Source organism: Macaca fascicularis, chromosome 6 (genome assembly GCF_037993035.2).
Source record: "Macaca fascicularis isolate 582-1 chromosome 6, T2T-MFA8v1.1".
NCBI classification, from domain to species: domain Eukaryota; kingdom Metazoa; phylum Chordata; class Mammalia; order Primates; family Cercopithecidae; genus Macaca; species Macaca fascicularis.
The window spans coordinates 5,789,454-5,814,064 of record NC_088380.1 but is presented as its reverse complement, the minus strand read 5'-3'; the positions used below and the strand labels follow the sequence as shown (position 1 = coordinate 5,814,064).

Here is a 24,611-nt window from a genome sequence, read left to right as displayed (position 1 = left end):
TTTCTAAGTTCTGAAACAAAAAAATTAATAATAGAGACACTAGTTTTTCAATTAATGTTTACAAAGCTCACCTATAAACTATCTGGATTTATTATGCTGTTAGATCTTTAACTATTCTTAAAAATTTCTTCCTGGTTATTTTAAGTTTGCAGCAATTGTTCTGAATCAATTTGAGCATGTTTTCCTAGAAAATGGACCATTCTACTTATATTTTCACATCTGAATATGAACTTGTGAATTAAAAAATTTCTCTACTGTAGTTTTAATGCTTTCTCAATCCTGGTGCTATTTTTTTGTTTGTTTAATCAAAGATTACCAAAGAGATGTCGGTTTCATCAGCATTACAAAGAACCAGCTATCAGATTTAATTCTACTAAATCAATTGCTTTGTATCCTATTTCATTAAGTTTGCATTTTCATCATTTTTTTCCTTCATTTAAACAGTTCATTCTCTGTATTTATTTTCTAAAGTGACAATGTATCACGTAAGGCCATAACAGATTCCTTTGAACAGTGAAGGATTGCCCTACTGTTTACTTTCAGAACAGTTTAGTATTTCAGTTCTTGTCTTCTCTGTTACCCAAGAGAGGTTTTTTTGTGTGTGTTTATGTGAGTTGAGTTACTAGGTAAGTTTTGCAGGTTTTGTTTTTGCAGGGGGAGGGGGATTTTTATTAAAAGCCCATATTAAATTGTCGGTATTTTTTGTTGTTTACTTACTAGTCAACTTTTATACATGTTTGAAAAGTATTTTAACGAACTCCAGGTGTGTGGTTTACAAAGAGTTGTATATAAATTATCCATTTGGAACTGTGATTCCAATTCCATCCCTTGTCTGCTTTTGCTCTCTCTTTCTAAAAAACATATTGAAGTCTCTCATGACAAAAATAGATGTGGCCAGTCCCCCTAGATTTCCAAGAGTATTGCTTGACATCGTTTCACACTCTTAGGTACATACTAGTGGTACCTTCTTGGCAAACTATACTTTTAATCAACATTTCAATCATGTAAATTCATTTCTAAGCTTTTATTATTTTTTTTGCCTTATATGACTGCTTTAATGTCAGCATTGCTTGGAAAATTTTTATCCATCCCTCTAATATTCAGTCAGTTTCATCTAATTTTAGGTATTTCTTATGAAAGTGTCAGAGATGGAGACTGCATACAAAAATCATGCTCAACACTTAGTGGCCCCTATGAATATGAATATTCCATTTGTTTTCTGCTCAGGAAAGTTTCCTTCTGTCATGTCTTGATCACCTTCTCTCCTTATGGTTCTGTTCTCCCCTCTGAGAAGTCCTAGCAGATGCATATTGAGACATCTGGCTTTGTCCTCCAAATCTTGTTATTTTCCCTAGTATCTTTCATTTGTTTGTCCCTTTGTACGATGTTCTCAACTGCCTAGGATTCAGTCTCTAGGATCAACTTAATTGATATTTTATTTGTCCATCCAGTATTTCCACCTTTCTACTGGGTTTATTTTATTTATGCAATTGGATTTTTAATTTTCAAGATCCACAGCTGGTTCAATTTCATAGCAGCAGCCTATGGACATGTTCTTAGACTTTCTCTAAAGGAAATGCAATCAGTTTTCAGCATTTCCTTCTCATTCATAACTAAAGAGTTTCTCTCAGTCTTCTCGCATCTGTTGCTTTTCTCTTTTTTCTCACTGCTTTTTCTGTAAGTTTTAGATAAGCGTTTAGGCAGAACATCTTTGGCAGACAAAGTATATTTCTTCAGCCTACATTTTTAGCGCTATTCCTTTCGCAGTAAATGTAGATTCTCATTTCATAAATCTGTGGGACCCCGCCTTGCAGAGGAAGCAGTGGAAAGTGGATGCAGTTGTGAGGGTTTACATGGAGTATATAAACACCTTATTTTCTGGGAATAGGAGGAGCTAGCCCTTAAAGCAGCCATAATTACCCGATTTTGTGATATCCACACCCACTCTGAGGAGCTCCAATGTCATAGCTAAAACTTTAGAAAACTAAACTGGCGCCACAGTTCATGAGCAAAGGCCAGAAACAATTTTTGAAAACCAGAAGGGTGGCATTCTTTTCACCCTTTAATCAATTACCTGGCAAAATGCTAATGTCCTGCTCCTTCTCCCACTCCCTGCCACCTCTGATTTGGGAAAACTCGCAGCTTCTGCAATGAAAACTTACTCTGTGAGAGCTGCTATTTTCTCTGCAATTGCGGGTTTCATCACCAATTGATACTATCTGCTGTGCATCTTCCTCATTTCTTCTACTGATGGTAATCTTTGTAACTATCCAGGAGCTGCTGCTGTTTCTGGTTTTTTTTTTTTTTCTGGTCGAAAATTTTTGTTGGAATTTGAAAGAAAAGAAAGGCAAAGTGGCACTCAGAAAGCCTTTTTTTATAAAGTGAAGTCAATCTAATACTCTGGTGCTTACTTTGCAAATCTTTTCCATAAGTCAAGTATTAGTGTTAACAATACACTTAAGAAGTAAGGATAAACCCATCAAGGTCCACAGCTAAATAACCAGCAGATTCCCAAAAACTGTATGTATTTGGGAAAAGTAAAATATACAACAGACACTATCCCTGCCCTGATTAAGAGGGTAGATAGAAACAAAATGTAAGACAATTTTACTTGAGAGAGTAGTAAGTTATTTGAAACAAATACAACAGAACGCAGGGATAGGGCAGCGACAGAAAGAGGACAGAAGGCTTCTGCTTTGAACAGTAAGGCTTGGGAAGAGCTGAATTGTAACAAATCCGTCAGTCCAAACACGAAGATAATTCCATTCAACCGCTGACTACTGAACAGGAAAGCGAATGTTGTCAAGTCTTCTATTTCTTTCAGCAATAATTATTACTTAAAGTCTCATTTTCCATACACAAGAGAACAAGAATCTAGTCAAAAGCTCATGGAATCATATCTAGTGATAGTGGTAGGTGAGCAATCAATGCCCAGGGAGCTGAAAGGCGGGAACTGTTAAAGCCTTACACCAAGGAAAACATGAACTTGTACTATGAATTTTTTAAAAAATTAAAGAAAAAAAGGTAAAGGTGACTTCTAAGAGACACCACATACCTGCACACAATTTAAATGTTTTTAATCATTTCCACTTGGAGAAAAAAATTACACATTAGTGAGATGAAATACCATTATTTACTAATTAAACATTTTAAATGCATCCCCACAAAAAACCTCTGAGGTAGAGCAGAAATTCAAATTCCTATTTCCATTTTTAAAAGGAAAATGAAAATACAAAAACGGAAAGTAAATGGCAGAGTCACACAACAAATGGAAGGACTGAAGTGAAAATTCTCATTTCTCACCTCTAGAGTTATGCTTCTCACCTATGAGACGTGGCACTAAGTAACGCAGTGTGTCCACATTTGTATTACATTCCCTTGTTCCATGACCACCACTTTTCTTTGCAATTGTGGGCCTTCCCTAAACTTTTCTGTCTATACTATAGGGCTTTACTACATAATATACTATAAGGCTTGAACTCTACAGTTTTCCTGCCTGACTTTAACATTTTCTTATATAATTGGTACCTAGGAAATTTAATAAATTAATTTAATAAATTATAATCCAGAGAGAAAATCTGTATTCATTAATCGAAAAGAGCAGATATTATATCTCCAACTAGTTTTCCTATCCCAAACAATATTGATTTTTGACTCTTTTATTCACTGTATTATTTTATAAGACAATAAGCTGATTATATATGGATCTAACGAAGACACAATAATACATGACTTCTACTAAAACGAAACATCTACTAAGCCCTGGCACTTTCACAATTATATGTAGGAGCAAAACACAGCCTCACAACCCACTAAGAGTAATACACAATACTAAAACAAAAGTTGCAATATACTCACTTCTATCTATGCTTCCATATGAATCACTTGAAATTTGTGTTCCGATATGTCTCAACTCTAAAAACATGGAGAAAAAATGGTTAATAAAATACTACATATCAAAAAGAAATTTATGTAAGCATTAACTGAATACTCACCCTTTTCATTTTTCTGTTTAGAAAATTCGTCAAGCCTTTCCTGTGAAAACAAAACATTAATAGTGTTTATGCTGAACAAGAAGTGCAGCCATTCCAGACCAAATGTAAAACAGGTGCAACTTAACAGGCAGCTGGGACTGTTTTTGCCAGGGGGCCTCGTGTCTGACTCCTACGTGAGTTACAACACAGAGACACTACAGAGGCCCTGGAACCACATATTTAAGGTGTGTGTACGCTGCTTTCATCTAGTACCTGTGTCTTCTTAAATTCCTTTTCAAGTATTTTCTTTTCATTTCTCAGTTGCTTGAAGTCCTGAGTTTGCTTGACGGCAGCCTCTTTATTAAGTCCAATGAAGCAACAGGGAGAGAAAAATAATTTACTAACTTTACTACTGTGGTTAATGAAATACTCAAAATTTTATCTATTACAAGTTTTTCTCATTTCTTAAAACTTTGAAATAAATTTTGTAAAAAGCCATTGCTCCTTCAATATTTTATCATCGGGGCTGAATGCAATACACTTTTTTCTTTAACTGTCATTTAAACCACAGAACTAGCATGGGCCTTAAGAATCCTTTCCAAACCAGGCACAGCAATCCCAATCCCCAGTTAGGGAAGAATTCAAGGCATAAAAGGGAGTTGCCCTCCCATTTCAATCACTGGCAACCCTGAAGTCTTAGAAATTTTAGAAATGCGATTTTATCTCAGAATATAGTGTCTTTATTAGGGAGGGGAGAGGCGATCTTCTCAATGCTTATTACAGATATGGTTATTCTTCCCTGGAATTCCCTTCAACAAGTTAGCTAAACATAATCCCTAGGACCTTTATTAGAGATCCATTTTTAGGTAATAGATCTCTTTATTAGAGATCTATTTTAGGTAATCCTTCATTCTGATTTCTGGTTCTGAAGCCTCAAATGGTCCAGACATACTATTAAGAATCTGACCAGTATTGACTTTACATAAATACGCTCATATACAATTACTAACTAAAATCCCATGAAACACTTCACTAACAATCCTCTCCTGACTCCTCTAACAAGTATGGGTATTTTTACTCAGTAATCTTTATTAAGTCACATTGATAATTTTTACTAGAAAAAATATTATACATGAAAAATAAAGGCGACATTTTGCTTCACAGAAAGTCTGTTCTAAAACCTGCATATATAGTCTTATTGGCACTTCAGATTTCTTTAAAAACATTTCCTTGCAGTGGCTCACAACTATGATACCAGTTCTTTGGGAGGCTGAGCAGGTCTCTGGAGCCCAGGAGTTCAAGACCAGCCTGGGCAACACAGTGAAACTCTGTCTCTACAAAAAATTAGTCAGATGTGGTGGTGCACACCTGTAGTTCCCAGCTACTCAGGAAATGGAATAATCACCTGAGTCTGGGAGGCTGAGACTGCAGTAAGCCATGACTGTGCCACTGTACTCCGGCTTAGGTGACAGAGTGAGACCCCGTCTCAGAAAAATAATAATAATTTCCTTGGCTGGGCACAGTGGCTCACGCCTGTAATATCAGCACTTTGGGAGGCTGAGGCAGGAGAAGCACTCAAGCCAAGGAGTTCAAGACCAGCCTGGGCAACCCTATCTCTACAAAAAATTTAAAAATTAGCCAGGTGTGGTAGCACACACTTACAGTCCCATCACTCTGAAGGCTGAGGCTGGAGGATCGCTTTAAGGCAGAGTTACAGTGAGCTATGATTTTGCCACTGCACTCCAGTCTAGGCAACAGTGAGACCTGTCTCTAAAAACCACAAAAAGTGGGCCAGGCGCGTTGGCTCAACATGGTGAAACCCCATGTCTACCACAAATATAAAAAAATTAGCCGGATGTGGTGGCACATGCCCCATAGGCCCAGCTACTCAGGAGGCTAAGGCAGGAGAATCGCTTGAACCCAGGAGGCAGAGGTTATAGAGAGCCGAGATCACCCCACTGCACTCCAGTCTAGGAGACAGAGCGAGATTTCGTCTCAAAAAAAATTTCTTTTTAAATAAAAAATGTGGCTGGGTGCAGTGGTTCACACATGTAATCCCAGCACTTTGGGAAGCTGAGGCGGGCAGATCCCTTGAAGTCAGGAGTTCAAGACCAGTCTGGCCAACATGGTGAAAGCCCATCTGTACCAAAAAATACAAAAATTAGCTAGGTTTGGTGGTGCGTGTAATCCCAGATGCTCAGGAGGCTGAGGTGGGAGAAACTCTTAAAACTCGGAAGGCAGAGGTTGCAGTAAGCCGAGATCGCACCACCTGTCCAGCCTGGGCGACAGAGTGAGACCCTATCTCAAAAAATAAAATAAAATAAATAAAAAATTTAAAAAGTTTAAAAATTTAAGAAAAAAAATTGTTTAAATACAATAGACAAAACTTATCTCCACATTCTTACAAGAGATGTCAACACTTAGAACACAAAATATCGGTGGATGGGAGGCGGAGCAAGATGGCCAAATAGGAACAGCTCCAGTCTCCAACTCCCAGCGCGAGCGACACAGAAGACCGGTGATTTCTGCATTTTCAACTGAGGTACTGGGTTCATCTCACTGGGGAGTGCCGGACGATCGGTGCTGGTCAGCTGCTGCAGCCCGACCAGTGAGAGCTGAAGCAGGGCGAGGCATTGCCTCACCTGGGAAGCCCAAGAGGGAAGGGAATCCCTTTTCCTAGCCAGGGGAACTGAGACACACAACACCTGGAAAATCAGGTAACTCCCACCCCAATACTGCGCTTTAAGCAAACAGGCACACCAGGAGATCATATCCCACACCTGGCCAGGAGGGTCCCACACCCACGGAGCCTCCCTCATTGCTAGCGCAGCAGTCTGTGATCTACCGGCAAGGCAGCAGCGAGGCTGGGGGAGGGGCGCCCGCCATTGCTGAGGCTTAAGTAGGTAAACAAAGCTGCTGGGAAGCTCGAACTGGGTGGAGCTCACAGCAGCTCAAGGAAATCTGCCTGTCTCTGTAGACTCCACCTCTGGGGACAGGGCAATAACAAACCCAGCCGAAACCTCTGCAGACGCAAACGACTCTGTCTGACAGCTTTGAAGAGAGCAGTGGATCTCCCAACACGGAGGTTGAGATCTGAGAAGGGACAGACTCCCTGCTCAAGTGGGTCCCTGACCCCTGAGTAGCCTAACTGGGAGACATCCCCCACTAGGGGCAGTCTGACACCCCACACCTCACAGGGTGGAGTACACCCCTGAGAGGAAGCTTCCAAAGCAAGAATCAGACAGGTACACTCGCTGTTCAGAAATATTCTATCTTCTGCAGCCTCTGCTGCTGATACCCAGGCAAACAGGGTCTGGAGTGGACATCAAGCAATCTCCAACAGACCTACAGCTGAGGGTCCTGACTGTTAGAAGGAAAACTATCAAACAGGAAGGACACCTACACCAAAACCCCATCAGTACATCACCATCATCAAAGACCAGAGGCAGATAAAACCACAAAGATGGGGAAAAAGCAGGGCAGAAAAGCTGGAAATTCAAAAAATAAGAGCGCATCTCCCCCGGCAAAGGAGCGCAGCTCATCGCCAGCAACGGATCAAAGCTGGACGGAGAATGACTTTGACGAGATGAGAGAAGAAGGCTTCAGTCCATCAAATTTCTCAGAGCTAAAGGAGGAATTACGTACCCAGCGCAAAGAAACTAAAAATCTTGAAAAAAAAAGTGGAAGAATTGATGGCTAGAGTAATTAATGCAGAGAAGGTCATAAACGAAATGAAAGAGATGAAAACCATGACACGAGAAATACGTGACAAATGCACAAGCTTCAGTAACCGACTCGATCAACTGGAAGAAAGAGTATCTGCGATTGAGGATCAAATGAATGAAATAAAGCGAGAAGAGAAACCAAAAGAAAAAAGAAGAAAAAGAAATGAACAAAGCCTGCAAGAAGTATGGGATTATGTAAAAAGACCAAATCTACGTCTGATTGGGGTGCCTGAGAGTGAGGGGGAAAATGGAACCAAGTTGGAAAACACTCTTCAGGATATCATCCAGGAGAACTTCCCCAACCTAGTAGGGCAGGCCAACATTCAAATCCAGGAAATACAGAGAACGCCACAAAGATACTCCTCGAGAAGAGCAACTCCAAGACACATAATTGCCAGATTCACCAAAGTTGAAATGAAGGAAAAAATCTTAAGGGCAGCCAGAGAGAAAGGTCGGGTTACCCACAAAGGGAAGCCCATCAGACTAACAGCAGATCTCTCAGCAGAAACTCTCCAAGCCAGAAGAGAGTGGGGGCCAATATTCAACATTCTTAAAGAAAAGAATTTTAAACCCAGAATTTCATATCCAGCCAAACTAAGTTTCATAAGTGAAGGAGAAATAAAATCCTTTACAGATAAGCAAATGCTTAGAGATTTTGTCACCACTAGGCCTGCCTTACAAGAGACCCTGAAGGAAGCACTAAACATGGAAAGGAACAACCGGTACCAGCCATTGCAAAAACATGCCAAAATGTAAAGACCATCGAGGCTAGGAAGAAGCTGCATCAACTAACGAGCAAAATAACCAGTTAATATCATAATGACAGGATCAAGTTCACACATAACAATCTTAACCTTAAATGTAAATGGACTAAATGCTCCAATTAAAAGACACAGACTGGCAAACTGGATAAAGAGTCAAGACCCATCAGTCTGCTGTATTCAGGAGACCCATCTCACACGCAGAGACATACATAGGCTCAAAATAAAGGGATGGAGGAAGATTTACCAAGCAAATGGAGAACAAAAAAAAGCGGGGGTTGCAATACTAGTCTCTGATAAAACAGACTTTAAACCATCAAAGATCAAAAGAGACAAAGAAGGCCATTACATAATGGTAAAGGGATCAATTCAACAGGAAGAGCTAACTATCCTAAATATATATGCACCCAATACAGGAGCACCCAGATTCATCAAGCAAGTCCTTAGAGACTTACAAAGAGACTTAGACTCCCATACAATAATAATGGGAGACTTCAACACTCCACTGTCAACATTAGACAGATCAATGAGACAGAAAGTTAACAAGGATATCCAGGAATTGAACTCATCTCTGCAGCAAGCAGACCTAATAGACATCTAGAGAACTCCCCACCCCAAATCAACAGAATATACATTCTTCTCAGCACCACATCGTACTTACTCCAAAATTGACCACGTAATTGGAAGTAAAGCACTCCTCAGCAAATGTACAAGAACAGAAACTATAACAAACTGTCTCTCAGACCACAGTGCAATCAAACTAGAACTCAGGACTAAAAAACTCAATCAAAACCGCTCAACTACATGGAAACTGAATAACCTGCTCCTGAATGACTACTGGGTACATAACGAAATGAAGGCAGAAATAAAGATGTTCTTTGAAACCAATGAGAACAAAGATACAACATACCAGAATCTCTGGGACACATTTAAAGCAGTGTGTAGAGGGAAATTTATAGCACTAAATGCCCACAAGAGAAAGCAGGAAAGATCTAAAATTGACACTCTAACATCGCAATTAAAAGAACTAGAGAAGCAAGAGCAAACACATTCGAAAGCTAGCAGAAGGCAAGAAATAACTAAGATCAGAGCAGAACTGAAGGAGATAGAGACACAAAAAACTCTCCAAAAACTCAATGAATCCAGGAGTTGGTTTTTTGAAAAGATCAACAAAATTGACAGACCACTAGCAAGACTAATAAAGAAGAAAAGAGAGAGGAATCAAATCGACGCAATTAAAAATGATAAAGGGGATATCACCACCGACCCCACAGAAATACAAACTACCATCAGAGAATACTATAAACACCTCTACGCAAATAAATTGGAAAATCTAGAAGAAATGGATAACTTCCTGGACACTTACACTCTTCCAAGACTAAACCAGGAAGAAGTTGAATCCCTGAATAGACCAATAGCAAGCTCTGAAATTGAGGCAACAATTAATAGCCTACCAACCAAAAAAAGTCCAGGACCAGATGGATTCACAGCTGAATTCTACCAGAGGTACAAGGAGGAGTTGGTACCATTCCTTCTGAAACTATTCCAATCAATAGAAAAAGAGGGAATCCTCCCTAACTCATTTTATGAGGCCAACATCATCCTGATACCAAAGCCTGGTAGAGACACAACAAAAAAAGAGAATTTCAGACCAATATCCCTGATGAACATCGATGCAAAAATCCTCAATAAAATACTGGCAAACCGGATTCAGCAACACATCAAAAAGCTTATCCACCATGATCAAGTGGGCTTCATCCCTGGGATGCAAGGCTGGTTCAACATTCGCAAATCAATAAACATAATCCAGCATATAAACAGAACCAAAGACAAGAACCACATGATTATCTCAATAGATGCAGAAAAGGCTTTTTGACAAAATTCAACAGCCCTTCATGCTAAAAACGCTCAATAAATTCGGTATTGATGGAACGTACCTCAAAATAATAAGAGCTATTTATGACAAACCCACAGCCAATATCATACTGAATGGGCAAAAACTGGAAAAATTCCCTTTGAAAACTGGCACAAGACAGGGATGCCCTCTCTCACCACTCCTATTCAACATAGTGTTGGAAGTTCTGGCTAGGGCAATTAGGCAAGAGAAAGAAATCAAGGGTATTCAGTTAGGAAAAGAAGAAGTCAAATTGTCCCTGTTTGCAGATGACATGATTGTATATTTAGAAAACCCCACTGTCTCAGCCCAAAATCTCCTTAAGCTGATAAGCAACTTCAGCAAAGTCTCAGGATACAAAATTAATGTGCAAAAATCACAAGCATTCTTATACACCAGTAACAGACAAACAGAGAGCCAAATCAGGAATGAACTTCCATTCACAATTGCTTCAAAGAGAATAAAATACCTAGGAATCCAACTTACAAGGGATGTAAAGGACCTCTTCAAGGAGAACTACAAACCTCTGCTCAGTGAAATCAAAGAGGACACAAACAAATGGAAGAACATACCATGCTCATGGATAGGAAGAATCAATATCGTGAAAATGGCCATACTGCCCAAGGTAATTTATAGATTCAATGCCATCCCCATCAAGCTACCAATGAGTTTCTTCACAGAATTGGAAAAAACTGCTTTAAAGTTCATATGGAACCAAAAAAGAGCCCGCATCTCCAAGACAATCCTAAGTCAAAAGAACAAAGCTGGAGGCATCACGCTACCTGACTTCAAACTATACTACAAGGCTACAGTAACCAAAACAGCATGGTACTGGTACCAAAACAGAGATATAGACCAATGGAACAGAACAGAGTCCTCAGAAATAATACCACACATATACAGCCATCTGATCTTTGACAAACCTGAGAGAAACAAGAAATGGGGAAAGGATTCCCTATTTAATAAATGGTGCTGGGAAAATTGGCTAGCCATAAGTAGAAAGCTGAAACTGGATCCTTTCCTTACTCCTTATACGAAAATTAATTCAAGATGGATTAGACACTTAAATGTTAGACCTAATACCATAAAAATCCTAGAGGAAAACCTAGGTAGTACCATTCAGGACATAGGCATGGGCAAAGACTTCATGTCTAAAACACCAAAAGCAACGGCAGCAAAAGCCAAAATTGACAAATGGGATCTCATTAAACTAAAGAGCTTCTGCACAGCAAAAGAAACTATCATCAGAGTGAACAGGCAACCTACAGAATGGGAGAAAATTTTTGCAATCTACTCATCTGACAAAGGGCTAATATCCAGAACCTACAAAGAACTCAAACAAATTTACAAGAAAAAAACAAACAACCCCATCAAAAAGTGGGCAAAGGATATGAACAGACATTTCTCAAAAGAAGACATTCATACAGCCAACAGACACATGAAAAAATGCTCATCATCACTGGCCATCAGAGAAATGCAAATCAAAAGCACAATGAGATACCATCTCACACCAGTTAGAATGGCGATCATTAAAAAGTCAGGAAACAACAGGTGCTGGAGAGGATGTGGAGAAATAGGAACACTTTTACACTGTTGGTGGGATTGTAAACTAGTTCAACCATTATGGAAAACAGTATGGCGATTCCTCAAGGATCTAGAACTAGATGTACCATATGACCCAGCCATCCCATTACTGGGTATATACCCAAAGGATTATAAATTATGCTGCTATAAAGACACATGCACACGTATGTTTATTGCAGCACTATTCACAATAGCAAAGACTTGGAATCAACCCAAATGTCCATCAGTGACAGATTGGATTAAGAAAATGTGGCACATATACACCATGGAATACTATGCAGCCATCAAAAAGGATGAGTTTGTGTCCTTTGTAGGGACATGGATGCAGCTGGAAACCATCATTCTTAGCAAACTATCACAAGAACAGAAAACCAAACACCGCATGTTCTCACTCATAGGTGGGAACTGAACAATGAGATCACTTGGACTCAGGAAGGGGAACATCACACACCGGGGCCTATCATGGGGAGGGGGGAGGGGGGAGGGATTGCACTGGGAGTTATACCTGATGTAAACGACGAGTTGATGGGTGCAGCACACCAACATGGCACAAGTATACATATGTAACAAACCTGCACGTTATGCACATGTACCCTACAACTTAAAGTATAATAATAATAAATAAATTAAAAAAAAAAAAAAAAAACAGAACACAAAATATCATTCATACTGCCAAACTGTCAGTGTTAGTGCAATAATCAAATCAGAGGAAAAATTGTTACCAAAATATTCATTGAGTTTAAGTCCAAAAAATGTGGTTCAATCAAGATAAATTAGTGACTAGAAATACTTTCAGCAACTATTATTATATGTGCCCTGACGCAACTACATTCAAATTCTTACTTCACACCCTAAATGAAAATAAACCATCTCTGAAGTAGAGCACTAGCAAGGCAATGGGTCAGAAACCCACAGCAGCTAAGATGTCCCATCTGGCAAAGCCCCTTTGTCTCTACTTGGTATTAGGTCTGTGTCCTAACCACACAATGAAGGGAGGAAAAAGCAAATAAAAAGATCTTGAGTTCAATTCCTACCAATTCCTGAAAGGTTATTAGCTGAAATGTCAGCACTTAGATTCTCACATAGTCCCTCTGCATTCGTACCTACTCACTGTAGGCTAGAACCCCCAACAAGAGGGTAGGGCATGGGAGAGGATCAGGTACAAACCGGACAATCCCTAATGTACAAAATGTCATGGAAATCTCTGTATGTGTGTTGTAACTATCTAAACACACCAGTTTCTTGGTACTAAAAGTAGCCACCCTTTCTACCAGCCACTTATTTCATTAAGAAAAAATGAAAAAGCCCTATGAGATTCAACTTTCCAAATTAAATTTTCATTACTGCTTTTTGTAGCAAAAGTATGGCCTGCTATTATTTTGAGTGCAGTAACATTTCAGAGGTTTGCCACATTCCATCTCTACGTTACGATATGGTAATTGAGAGTAGTATTCACACTTCTCTCTAACAGACCCCTTGATGCAGTCATCCATGGATGTACCATCCAAAACCACAACAATTCAACTATTTGATCAAGAAGTACCTTCTCATACAGTTACCAATGATTTTTTGTACTGACCAAAAACTTCAGGTAACAATAGTGCCACTTACCTTGCAGCTTCTTCACTTTAGCTTCTAGTTTCTTCTTCCTAATAATGAAATTGTATAAGTTAAATGCCAAGAAACAGTGGAATAGGAAAAAATACGTTCTTATAATTTGTGGCACATATTTTTTAAATTACTAATATTTGTACAACAAATTTTCAGTCTGAACTAGTATCCTAAGAGAGAATAATATACTATTTAGTGTGAAATATCTTTACAGTGGATTAAAAACTTCTGTCCTTTCCACCAGAAACACATGCCATGGGCCTGTCGAGTTTCTGCCATGAGTACATCTGGGACCTTTCCTGAACCGCAGTGACAACATTCATGAGCCTAGCTGAAGTGTCTAAGTGTTCTCTAAGAGTCAGTCCAGAGTCTAATGAGTTAAGGTCACTCTTCAGGAGCATGCATGGTGTTAACAGTGGTCACAGCACCACTGTACGGGAAGAAGTGGCTGGAGAGCTGCACTTGTTTTCAGATGGATTTCTGAGAGTCTGAGAAGGTGGGTAACTCTCTAGAGTCACTGCTTCATTACATCTACATTCAATTGCTTTATGTATAGCTCACATTTGTTGTGAATAAACCTGACTACAGTATGAACCTCAATGATCAATGGGATGCTTTTGAACAGCCCTTTTTATGAACAAAGACACCCATTCCACATGCTATCGGTTAAAGCACTGGTACAAAGCAAGGGGTGGGTCACTATGTTCTGACACACAGACACGCTGTGAATGCATATACAATGCATTATATACATAAACACCTTTAGACACACACAGACACATGTGCATGCATCTATAACGCATATACATAGAGACAAACACCTTTATGGAGTTATTTCTTTGTGCAGCCCTTTAACATATGACTATTTATTTAATGTTCCTTATGACCCTTCAAAGTAGATATAACTTCCCGTTTACACATGTGGAAACCAAGGTTGAGAGACTAACTAGTTCAAGACCATGCAGCTAATTATGGCCAAGAAATCCAAAGACTGTAAAAAAAAAAAAAAAAAAAAACACTATTGACTTAAGAATTATGTATTTTCAAAAATGAAACGCTATTTCTGTAGTAATTTAATAACTACTTACTGAGCATCACTCTTCAAGCATTCTTCCTTTACACGAGCATATTCCTGATGAGTATCCTGATACAACTTTAAAGAACTCTTAAAAAAAAAAAAAAAAAAAAAAAACAGATATTGTCAAAATGAAAGTCACTGACCATTGGTCATAACTTGCTTTGACTCTGATAAGCTATTAACCAAATAAACAGATATCAGGCAGAAAACCAAAGTACAATTCACTGAATATTTTAATAGAGGTAACCAGATTCTTAATAGATGACATATGACTAACAATACAATCAAAAGGTATAACACTTAAAAACAATATACTAATTTTATTGTAATTCTAAATCTTCATAATTGGTTTAAATATCAAACAGCTAATATTTTTGCCTCAACTAATTAAAATTCAATATTATCCTGAAGAAATATTAGAGCATAATAAATTTAGCTAATGGTATTGCTACAGAAAAATATAAAACAAATAATTATACTTAAAGATAGCTGGGGAAAATCTGTGAATACTGATATATACACCCTGACAGCTACTATAAAATGGTAAAGACACTGCTATTGAGAGTTCTAGTGGGGTATGATACATATACATTTCTTCAATCTCAACAGCTCTCAGAGATTTCTTTAATCTCAACAGCTTCATTATTCCTTTTTTACAAATGAGGAATCTGAGGGTTTGACAGGCTGACTTATTCTTCCAAAGACAGTGACTGAACGACTAATGAGGGTTATTATTAAGGTCTGACTCCAATGTTCATGCTTCTTTTCAAATAAGGCTGAAAAGATTATATAACCAGAATAGAGATCATTGAACACTGTGATTGTTTCTGTTTAACTTTGACAGCATAGTTACACATATAGTAAGAATTTCTATATAAAGAGAAAAATAAGTATGTACTATTAAAGCACATAAGACCTCAGACAGCTACATGTCACCACTAAAATAGCACAATTTGAGGAACACTCTCTAGAGGTACACACACCACTGTGAGAAGTGCCTAGAGAGAAGAGGTTAAGAAGTGACGATCATTCCAGGTGGCTGCTACTTGGCTCATGCCACTTAAATCTATGGACTTTAATGTTTTTATCTGTAAAACCTATGAATTCTAAGATTCGTGTAGGGAGTAAACAACAATTTACATAGAAAAGTGAGTTTATAGCATTTTTAACAAACTGTGTTACTGCAACCTGACTTTGAAAAGAAGAAGAGCGTCCATGAAAGGATATATGTATCAGATTTTTGTTTCTGAAGTGGGCATCTTCTCCCAATGCTCCATCTCAGCTTAATAAGTATCACCCAAAGAAATCAAACACGCCCTCAAAGAAGTAACCCCTACCCTGAAGCTTACTTATAAAAGCATTATTGAAAGACTCATTTTTGTGTACCTCTCACAATGACAAACCACAAGAGACTACACATGATTGTCAAAAAACAGAAATAAGAGATTTTTTTAAAAAGGACCAAACAAAGCTGTTAAGGTTACAGAAGTATACAGACATTGCTTAAAATACTGACTAGTTTATGAATTATGAGAGTAGGTTCTTTAAAGGACACCTTAACTCATACCACAGCAGAAGCCCTACACACTTCATTCACCACTGGGCTCTCCAGAGCTAGGCCAGAGCTACTTAAGAAATAAAATTATCTTGGGCTCCCTCTCTCTTATATACAACAATTCCTTTACATTTCAAGTTCGAATTTTTGCATGTTATTTTACATTTAAGCAAAAAACAAAGGTATACAAATCAATTAATGCAGAACACATAAAACCACACAAATTCACAGCTAGAAGTGTCCTCTGCTGACCCTCTCAAAAAGCATAAGCAACACAGTATTGCAGAGCTAATAATCACTGTAAAGACTAAGCTACTAAGCAGTTAGTTCAGTGTTCTCTAAAGCTGGTAACACACTGACTCCTGACTAGCCTTTATCTCCTTGAACACATCAAAGCCCCCTTGTCCCAATTACACTGAATAAGCCGATCCTAATTCATTGACCATAAATCTTTACAGAAAATTATTATTGGTACCTTTTTCTCTTCTAGCTCTGCTTTTAAAGATCCCAGCTCTTCCTGACATTTCTGCAGGGGAGAAATTTTTTGAAGCATCTCTTCCACTTGGTGATGCAGAGTACTATTCTCTCTAAAGACAATGAATTAACATTATTACAGAAAAGTATCTATAAGGAATTATTAAATATATGTGCTTATAATTTCAGATTTCTAACTTGGAACAAAAAAAAAGGATGAAAAAATCTTTTTAAATGCATTCCTCTCTACACCAACATGATCTTCACATTGCCTTTATTTCTTAGGCATAGTATTTTTTTTTTCTTTTCTTTTTTTTTTTGTTAGTCAGGGTCTCACTCTGTTGCCTGGGCTGGAATATAATGGCTGGAGTATAGTATGTACTATTAGTATGTACTATATTAGTATACAGTATGTACCATATAGTATGTACTACAGTATGTACATACATACACGGCTCACTGCAGCCTCGACCTCCCAGGCTTAAATGATATTCCTGCCTCAGCCTCTGAAGTAGCTGGGACTACAGGTATGTGCCACCACACCTGGCTAATTGAAAAAAATTTTTTTTAATAGTAAAAAAATTTTACCATTAAGTAGTACTATTTACTATTTGAGGGCCACCACACCTGGCTAATTAAAAAAAATTAATAGTATAAAAATTTTACTATTAAATAGTACTATTTACTATTTAATATATACTATTAAATAGTACTATTACTATTCTTATAATGTGGCCTCCCAAAGTGGTGGGATTATGGGCATGAGCTACTGCGTCCAGCCTAGTAATCTATTTTTGATAAAAGTCTACTAAAAAGCCCTGTGAGAAACAAGTAAAATAGATTCTTAATTTGCTTAAGAATACTTTACAGTAAAATCACCCAAACAACCTGGCTGAGAGTCTGGCTATTCCAATCTTGAGTCTTGAGTTAATACCCATATATTCAACTCAAGTGACAGGCAATTTTATGGCTTAGTTTATAACCACGTTTCGTCTTCTACTGGGTGATGAATCCAAGCAGAGAATGAAACATTGCCAAAATTTTGTGTAGGCCTATTTTCAATTGTTTAAAGTAACAGAAGATAAACAACCACATTAAATAGTGCAAACCAGGTAAACAACAGTTAATTTGACAGCAATAAGCTTCACTTCAATGGCAATGCAGTCAGTAAAAGTTACTGAAAAGTGAAGCACCAAGTTGTAATTTAAGACCTTAGTAACAAATTCATTTGAAAAATTTAATAGTAGGAAAACTCAAGTCTTCTTTTATTGTGAGCATCAAAGCAGCATTCTGTATTATGAGTCAATCCGATGTACATTTTGCTCAAAGCTGCTTAAAAATCTGCTCTAATAAATGTCTATCTCAGATCAACTACTCAAATAGGTGGTATCATAAACTATGAAAACAGGTTAGCTCACCTTCTTGCAAACTGCAGCTGTAAAACTTATTAAAGAAAACTCTGAGAATTTTATCTTCTGATTCTTGTCTGGAGATAAAACTCATTTTACAATTATTTTTAATAATTTGTGTTCAACATATATACAGGCAAGATCATAAATACTAGAAAACTATATTCAAAATGAGATCTATAACACAGCGGTAAGTCATCTTACTGAGTTACTTCCATTTACCATAATAACATGTATCAAAAGTAAAAATATGTTTCTCTAAATAGAGTTCTGTGAATAAATGTATGATTAGAATTAAAAGAATACAGACAAAGCAATATGCAACTAACAGAAAATACCATGATTTCTCTATATAGCGGAATCCCCAAACCTGTCCTTCATTTTTCAAATAGTGCAGAGAATAATTTCAGCAAAAAGTTATGTGCTTACAAAAACCATACATAATCATACTTTTTAATTAGAAAACAGATCATAAAATCTACATAAACTCTCATTTTTTACAATTTATGTAATTTGATAACCTTATTTTACCATCTCATAAAGCCAGTAAAATATTCTAAGATAGCAAAAAACAATTCCTTTTTGTTTCATCTCCTAGGAATTCCTGTATTTATATCACAATATAGCACATGTATGTTCATAAAAACATGTCTGCATCCTACTCTATTAGAATGTAAGCTTCTGAAAGTTTCTGAAGGTCAAGAACTATATTTTATTCATCCTAAATTACAGTAATCTTTTCAAAACAGGAAAATTTAAAAAATACCTGATGAAATAAAATACATTTCTTGCCATTTAGAAAGAGGTGATAATAAAGTAGTAAGAATTACACAAAAGAGCTGAAATATTGAATTATCATAGTGCAGTTATTGAAGAAATAACTTTCCTACCTTGAAAAAAATGGGAAAATGTACTGCTACTTTAGTAGCAAAAGGAACCAAATTATATTTTTAAAAGCCATGTTAAATCTATGACATTGGTACTTCAAGTTGCAGAGCAAACAACTGCATATTTGAGGTACAACAAATGCATATGGAGCAAATGTGAAACTTTTTTTGATGTATCTATCTGTAGCTGACAATGAAGCCAAATATCATACCACAGAATGAACCTCTGAAATCCAGGAATAATTAAAAGTTTTATCCATTAAAAAAGAATTCTCATAATTTCTGTTTAAAAATATTTCTGGTCAAACTCTAGAAAAGTAAAACAATTATTTCTCTGCTAGGTTTCATGTGTAAGTTACCTCAAAGAGTGTGCATATTTTTTCCAGGAATGATATAATGAACACATACTCTCCTAATACTGGAACTGCCCATCTATTTCCCTATTTAGCTATCTAAAAGTTGTAATAATTGTTTCCATACACCTTTCACTAACAATTGAAGGTATTATTCCTGCCATAATATGCATGTATAGTTAAATGGACTGATGGTTTTAACAAATAAGGCACGTGAGATTTCCAATGACCTTTATTTTTTAATGTAAAAATTCAGATACTAAAAATAAATCTAAAAGATATCTCTTAATTTTACGATTTTCACACAAATTAGAAATGATGATGATATGGTCTGGCTCTGTCCCCAACCAAAATCTCATCTTGAATTGTAAACCGAGTTGTGATCCCCAGGTGCTGGGGTGGAACTTTGTGGGAGGTGATTAGATCATGGGGGCAGTCCCCACCGTGCTGTTCTCCTGATAATGAGTGAGTTCTCATGAGAGCTGATGGTTTTATAAGGGGCTTTTCCGCACTTCGCTCTGCACATCTCTCTCCTGCCACCATGTGAAGAAGGATGTGTTTGCTTCCCCTTCTGCCATGATTCTAAGTTTCCTGAGGCCTCCCAGCCATGCAGAACTCTTAGGTCAATTAAATCTCTTTCCTTAACACATTACCCAGTCTCGGGCAGTCCTTTATAGCAGCATGAGAATCAACTAGTACAGATGGTACCAACACAAATAAATAAATAACTGGTGATGACATGTAAGTTCAGGTATGACAGAAATAATATTGAAGCAGGCCTCAAGTTATTGCCAAAGCTGAACAGCTGAATCTGTCCTGACATCAAATATGAAGCTAAATTTCAGGGACTCCCTAAAGGAATACATATGTTAACTTTTATGAGAGAAACTTTATGTTTTTACAGGAAATATTTAAATCAAGGTGTCACCACTGCAAGACATGGAAGGATCAATTACACACATCTTTTTCCCACTGCTAAAAAAACAGCTGACCAGATGCTAACTCCACAACTGAGCTCATTAAATGGCTATTGAACAAATGGTGACTATAAGGCCAAGAACTGTCTTCCGACTGCCCAAGAGCATTCGTGAATATACAGCAACACTATTTCTAAATGATTTTGGAGAGATATATATATTTACACACATTTCCCTGTAAATCACAAAAATAATTGATACAAGTCAATTGCCCAACATTCTGAATTTCCCATACTGTACTTCTTGCAGATTCAAAAGTAACATTCAGAAAGTATCACATTCAATTTCACATTATTCGTATACCTAAAAAACATGTTATATCCTCAGTACAAATTAAGAGAAACCCACCCACTAAAAAGCTTATGAGACGTTAAGAAAATCAGAATCAACAAGAAAAATAATCTACTCATTTTTAAAACTCATCATTAAACGTGGATTAAGAATAAAAGGACTATCTGTTTACTGTGCTTGTGAGACATGCTCCCTGCTGAAACCTGTTAAGTACTATCTTCCAAAAGGCCTATGACGATCAATTCCCACATCTCTTTCAGGAATTATACATAAGTTAGTTCCAAAATTCAACGAAAGAAGCCGGTAAAAGGATATCATCACATTTCTTCTGATATTCTGTTAACAAATTACTGCAACAAAGAAAAGAAAAATTACGTTACCTTTTAACTTAGAAAATATACTATGTTAAAATTATGTTTCAAACCATGCAAGGCACCCTCTAGACTTCCTAGATTTCCTGAAACAAATGTATCCTAAATTAATGACTATATCACCTTAAATTTCTCAAAAGCATCACGTTGATATATAAGCCTTTTATTTAAAATCCTTTTGATCTGCGTAGTATCTTGGCTCATACATTCATGAGACTATTACAAAGCTGAAAACAAAAACATAGGAAATCTCACACCATGGCTATAAAATACTGTTAGGAGGTTTGAGGCCCAGCAGTAAAGCTAAGAAGGTTTCGAAGATAGAAAACAGATTTTTTAAAAAGTCCAGTTTAGTAAAAATAACTTCCTACTAACCCATGAGCTTTGTTTTAAAGGCCTGTGAACCTCTAACAAAAGGTTCAAGTCCCAAAGCTCACGGGGAATTTTATTATAATCAGCACCATGTAGGCCTCCAAAGGAGAAACTCTAGTGTTCAGTCCAGCCCTGGGGGCCTAAAAGCATGGCCTGCTTCAGCCAGTTTGTCAGGTTTACAAAGTTCTGCCAAACAACATGCAAATATACTTACTCTGTATTGATAATTTTTTGTTTCAAAGTAATTAATGCTTCAACATATTCATTCAAATTCTGAAAGAAAAAAAAAGCCACAGTCAGTTGTTTGTTTTTATCACATGCAATTACTTTAAATGTAATTATTGTCTGTAACATTATTTATCAAATCTAATAATTTTAATAATTACATAAACATAGAAATGTTAATGTATTACTTACATTGTGTAGAGCACAATCTGAGCCCATGCTGCCTCTCTCTAAACATGTTTCTTTATCTGAACGACAGTACTCCTTTAACAGCAAGGCAGTTAGTTGTAAATATGCTTTTACTTTGTACAATTCGTGACAGAGCTCAACAAATATTAACTATTTTTAGTTTGCTATTAATTATCAATCTTTACCCTGTATTGTTTCTGAAAGGATTTAAGGCTACCCCAAAAGATACATAAATTATAAAAAATACAACAACAAAAAAAAACATGGGGGAGATGAATAGAAATATTAAAATGGACTAAGATTAAGTGAAAAAATATATAAGGATCTAGGCCGGGCACAGTGGCTCATGCCTGTAATCCCAGCACTTTGGGAGGCCGAGGCAGGCGGATTATCTGAGGTCAGTAGTTCGAGACCAGCCTGGCCAACATGGTGAAACCCTGTCTCTACTAAAAATACAAAAATTAGCCAGGTGTGGTGGCGGGCACCTGTAATCCTAGCAATTCAGGAGGCTGAGGCAGGAGAATCACTTGATCCTGAGAGGCGGAGGTTGCAATGAGCTGAGATTATGCCACTACAGATCTCACCAGTGACAGAGTGAGATTCCGTCTCAAAAAATACATATATGTGTGTGTGTGTGTATATGTGTGTGTGTGTGTGTGTATATGCATCTATATTACATTTTAGGGACCAACCACAAATTTGGCTCTAAATTATTGCTATCAACCCAAAAGGAAAACATCCCTCATTACACTGTTGAAATAAATGTACCTAAGATTTTAAAATGAGCTAATTTTTTCTTTTCATTAGCTTCTTTCCTTTAATGTCTCCTTTTTCCATCACTAAATACTTCAGAAATAAGGACTTACTTTTTCCATCACTAAATACTTCAGAAATAAGGACTTACTTTTAAACATAACCACAACAGCCTTTCACAAGTAATAATTACACCAAGTAATAATTTGAAATTATCCAAACTATGTTCAATTTTAACTGATTATCCCAATAGTTTTCTAGATAATCCAAATGATTTTCATATTTACAGTAATATTTCCCTTGATGATAATGTCTGCCTTTTCTTCTCAGTTGTGTTATGTATCTGTTAAAACATCTACACATTAAAATAAAGTCAAATATATAGTTTCTTTTGTAATCTCACCATCTGTCAAAAATCACTTAGTGTGTTTTTAACTTTCAACTGTCAGAACTGCCACCGCATATATAAAATATATTTTTGGATGTACTCCATCTATCAAATTGCCGTTGAGGGAGGTTTAGGTCATTTTCCAGTCTTTACAGACAGCATGCCATGAATTTCCTTGCCCACTCCTTTGTCAGACAGTTCTATTTTTCCTGAGAATAAAGTCCAAATACTGGTTGGTACTGCTCGACCAGACTTACGTATTTCAGAGGTTTACACTGAAAAAGGTAAAGGATATAAACTGTCAATTCCCAGATTAAGAATCTGGAATAGACAACAGACATTTTTTTTAAAAAGGTATTCCACCATTTTCGTATCAGGAAATGCAAACTAAAACAACAAAAATTTACTTTTCGTCCTCTAGGCTAGACTGAAATAAACATATTGGTAAGGATTTAAGGAAAATAAAATTCATACTATGGGTGGTAGTATTTGAAGAGCATTTTGGCTGCATATGATAAAATCAAAACACGTACAGTAATAATTTTTTCTATTTTTCCTCTATGCATTCCTGAAGGATGTTTTCTACATCCTGGTTGGCTTTTATACCCAAGGTTAATTTGTTTTTACCACCAGCATGAGTACTACATTTATGTTGTTGTTTTTGCTATATTACATTTCCTAATTGGTTCTTGTGGGTAATTACTAATTTTTGTTTGTTGATTACAGTAAGACCTGCTCATTTTATAGCAATGTCACTTATAAACATATACACAAAAGATCTAAATACAATATATGCAAAGTAAATCCAGCAGTGCTGTAGATTCTCTTGGATGTGTTATGTGACTAGTTGCAACATTCACTGATAATTTTATCCTACCTTTACTCATGCTTACACTTCATTTGCCCTCTTTCCTGAACTGACTAAAGTTTCAGCACAATATTGAATAGTAGGAGTAATAACAGGTGTTTTTGTCTTAAAAGTTGGAATTAGTTAATTAAATTTGCTCTGTTCCAGGTTATTGGTTGATATCCTTTAATCATGTTATGAAACTTCTACACAGTCTGCTAAAAGATTTTCATGTATAGGTATCAAACTTCATCAAATAAATTTCTGCATCTATTTAGTTTCAATATGTATTTTTCTCCCTTTATTTATTAATTTCAGTGAACTACAATAGACTTTCTAATGATAAAGCAGCCTTACATTCCTGGGGATAAAAGTAATCGAATACTATGTTAACACTATTTAAACACAATGAGGATTCCATTCCCCAATATCCTACTTAGGTTTTTTTTTTCATCTATGTTCATAAGTGATATGCCTATACCATTTTTGCACTAAAATGAGTAGGATGCCTTTCCCTTGCTAAAAACTGTAAGGAGGCAGTAAACTAGGAACACCTCTCATACATGAACAACACTTTGCTAGGTACAGAATTGTTGGGTCACCATCTGTTAAGCGTTAAATCATGACCTGCACCACAAAAGACATGCTGAAGTCCTAACTCGTAGTATCTCAGAATGACCTTATTTAGCAATAGGGTCTTTACAGATATGATCAGGTTAAGATGAAGTCATACTGGACTAGACTGGGCCCTAATCCAGATTTGTGGTCAGACAGAGGGGATGCATGCGTTTGCTTTTATTTCCCTCCCTAAAACCAGCTAAAACTACAGTCAAAAAAAATTTTTTTTTCAAAAGGCAAAACCAACAAGGATGACAAGAGGATAAAAGACAAAC

General features: G+C 36.9%; 1 protein-coding gene across 1 annotated transcript in view; it reads right to left on the bottom strand.

Annotated features, from left to right (window-relative positions):
• The window catches only part of ICE1 (interactor of little elongation complex ELL subunit 1), a 73,220-nt gene that overhangs the window by 38,979 nt on the left and 9,630 nt on the right, over positions 1 to 24,611 (bottom strand). The window contains exons 2-10 of the mRNA XM_005556569.5: positions 21,531 to 21,589; positions 20,889 to 20,923; positions 18,075 to 18,093; positions 16,658 to 16,769; positions 14,638 to 14,714; positions 13,550 to 13,587; positions 4,248 to 4,330; positions 3,996 to 4,035; positions 3,859 to 3,915 (exon numbers count right to left, since the gene is read on the bottom strand). Of these exons, the coding sequence (XP_005556626.3) occupies positions 3,859 to 3,915; positions 3,996 to 4,035; positions 4,248 to 4,330; positions 13,550 to 13,587; positions 14,638 to 14,714; positions 16,658 to 16,769; positions 18,075 to 18,093; positions 20,889 to 20,923; positions 21,531 to 21,589 (520 nt within the window). The remainder of the gene's footprint in view (positions 1 to 3,858; positions 3,916 to 3,995; positions 4,036 to 4,247; positions 4,331 to 13,549; positions 13,588 to 14,637; positions 14,715 to 16,657; positions 16,770 to 18,074; positions 18,094 to 20,888; positions 20,924 to 21,530; positions 21,590 to 24,611) is intronic.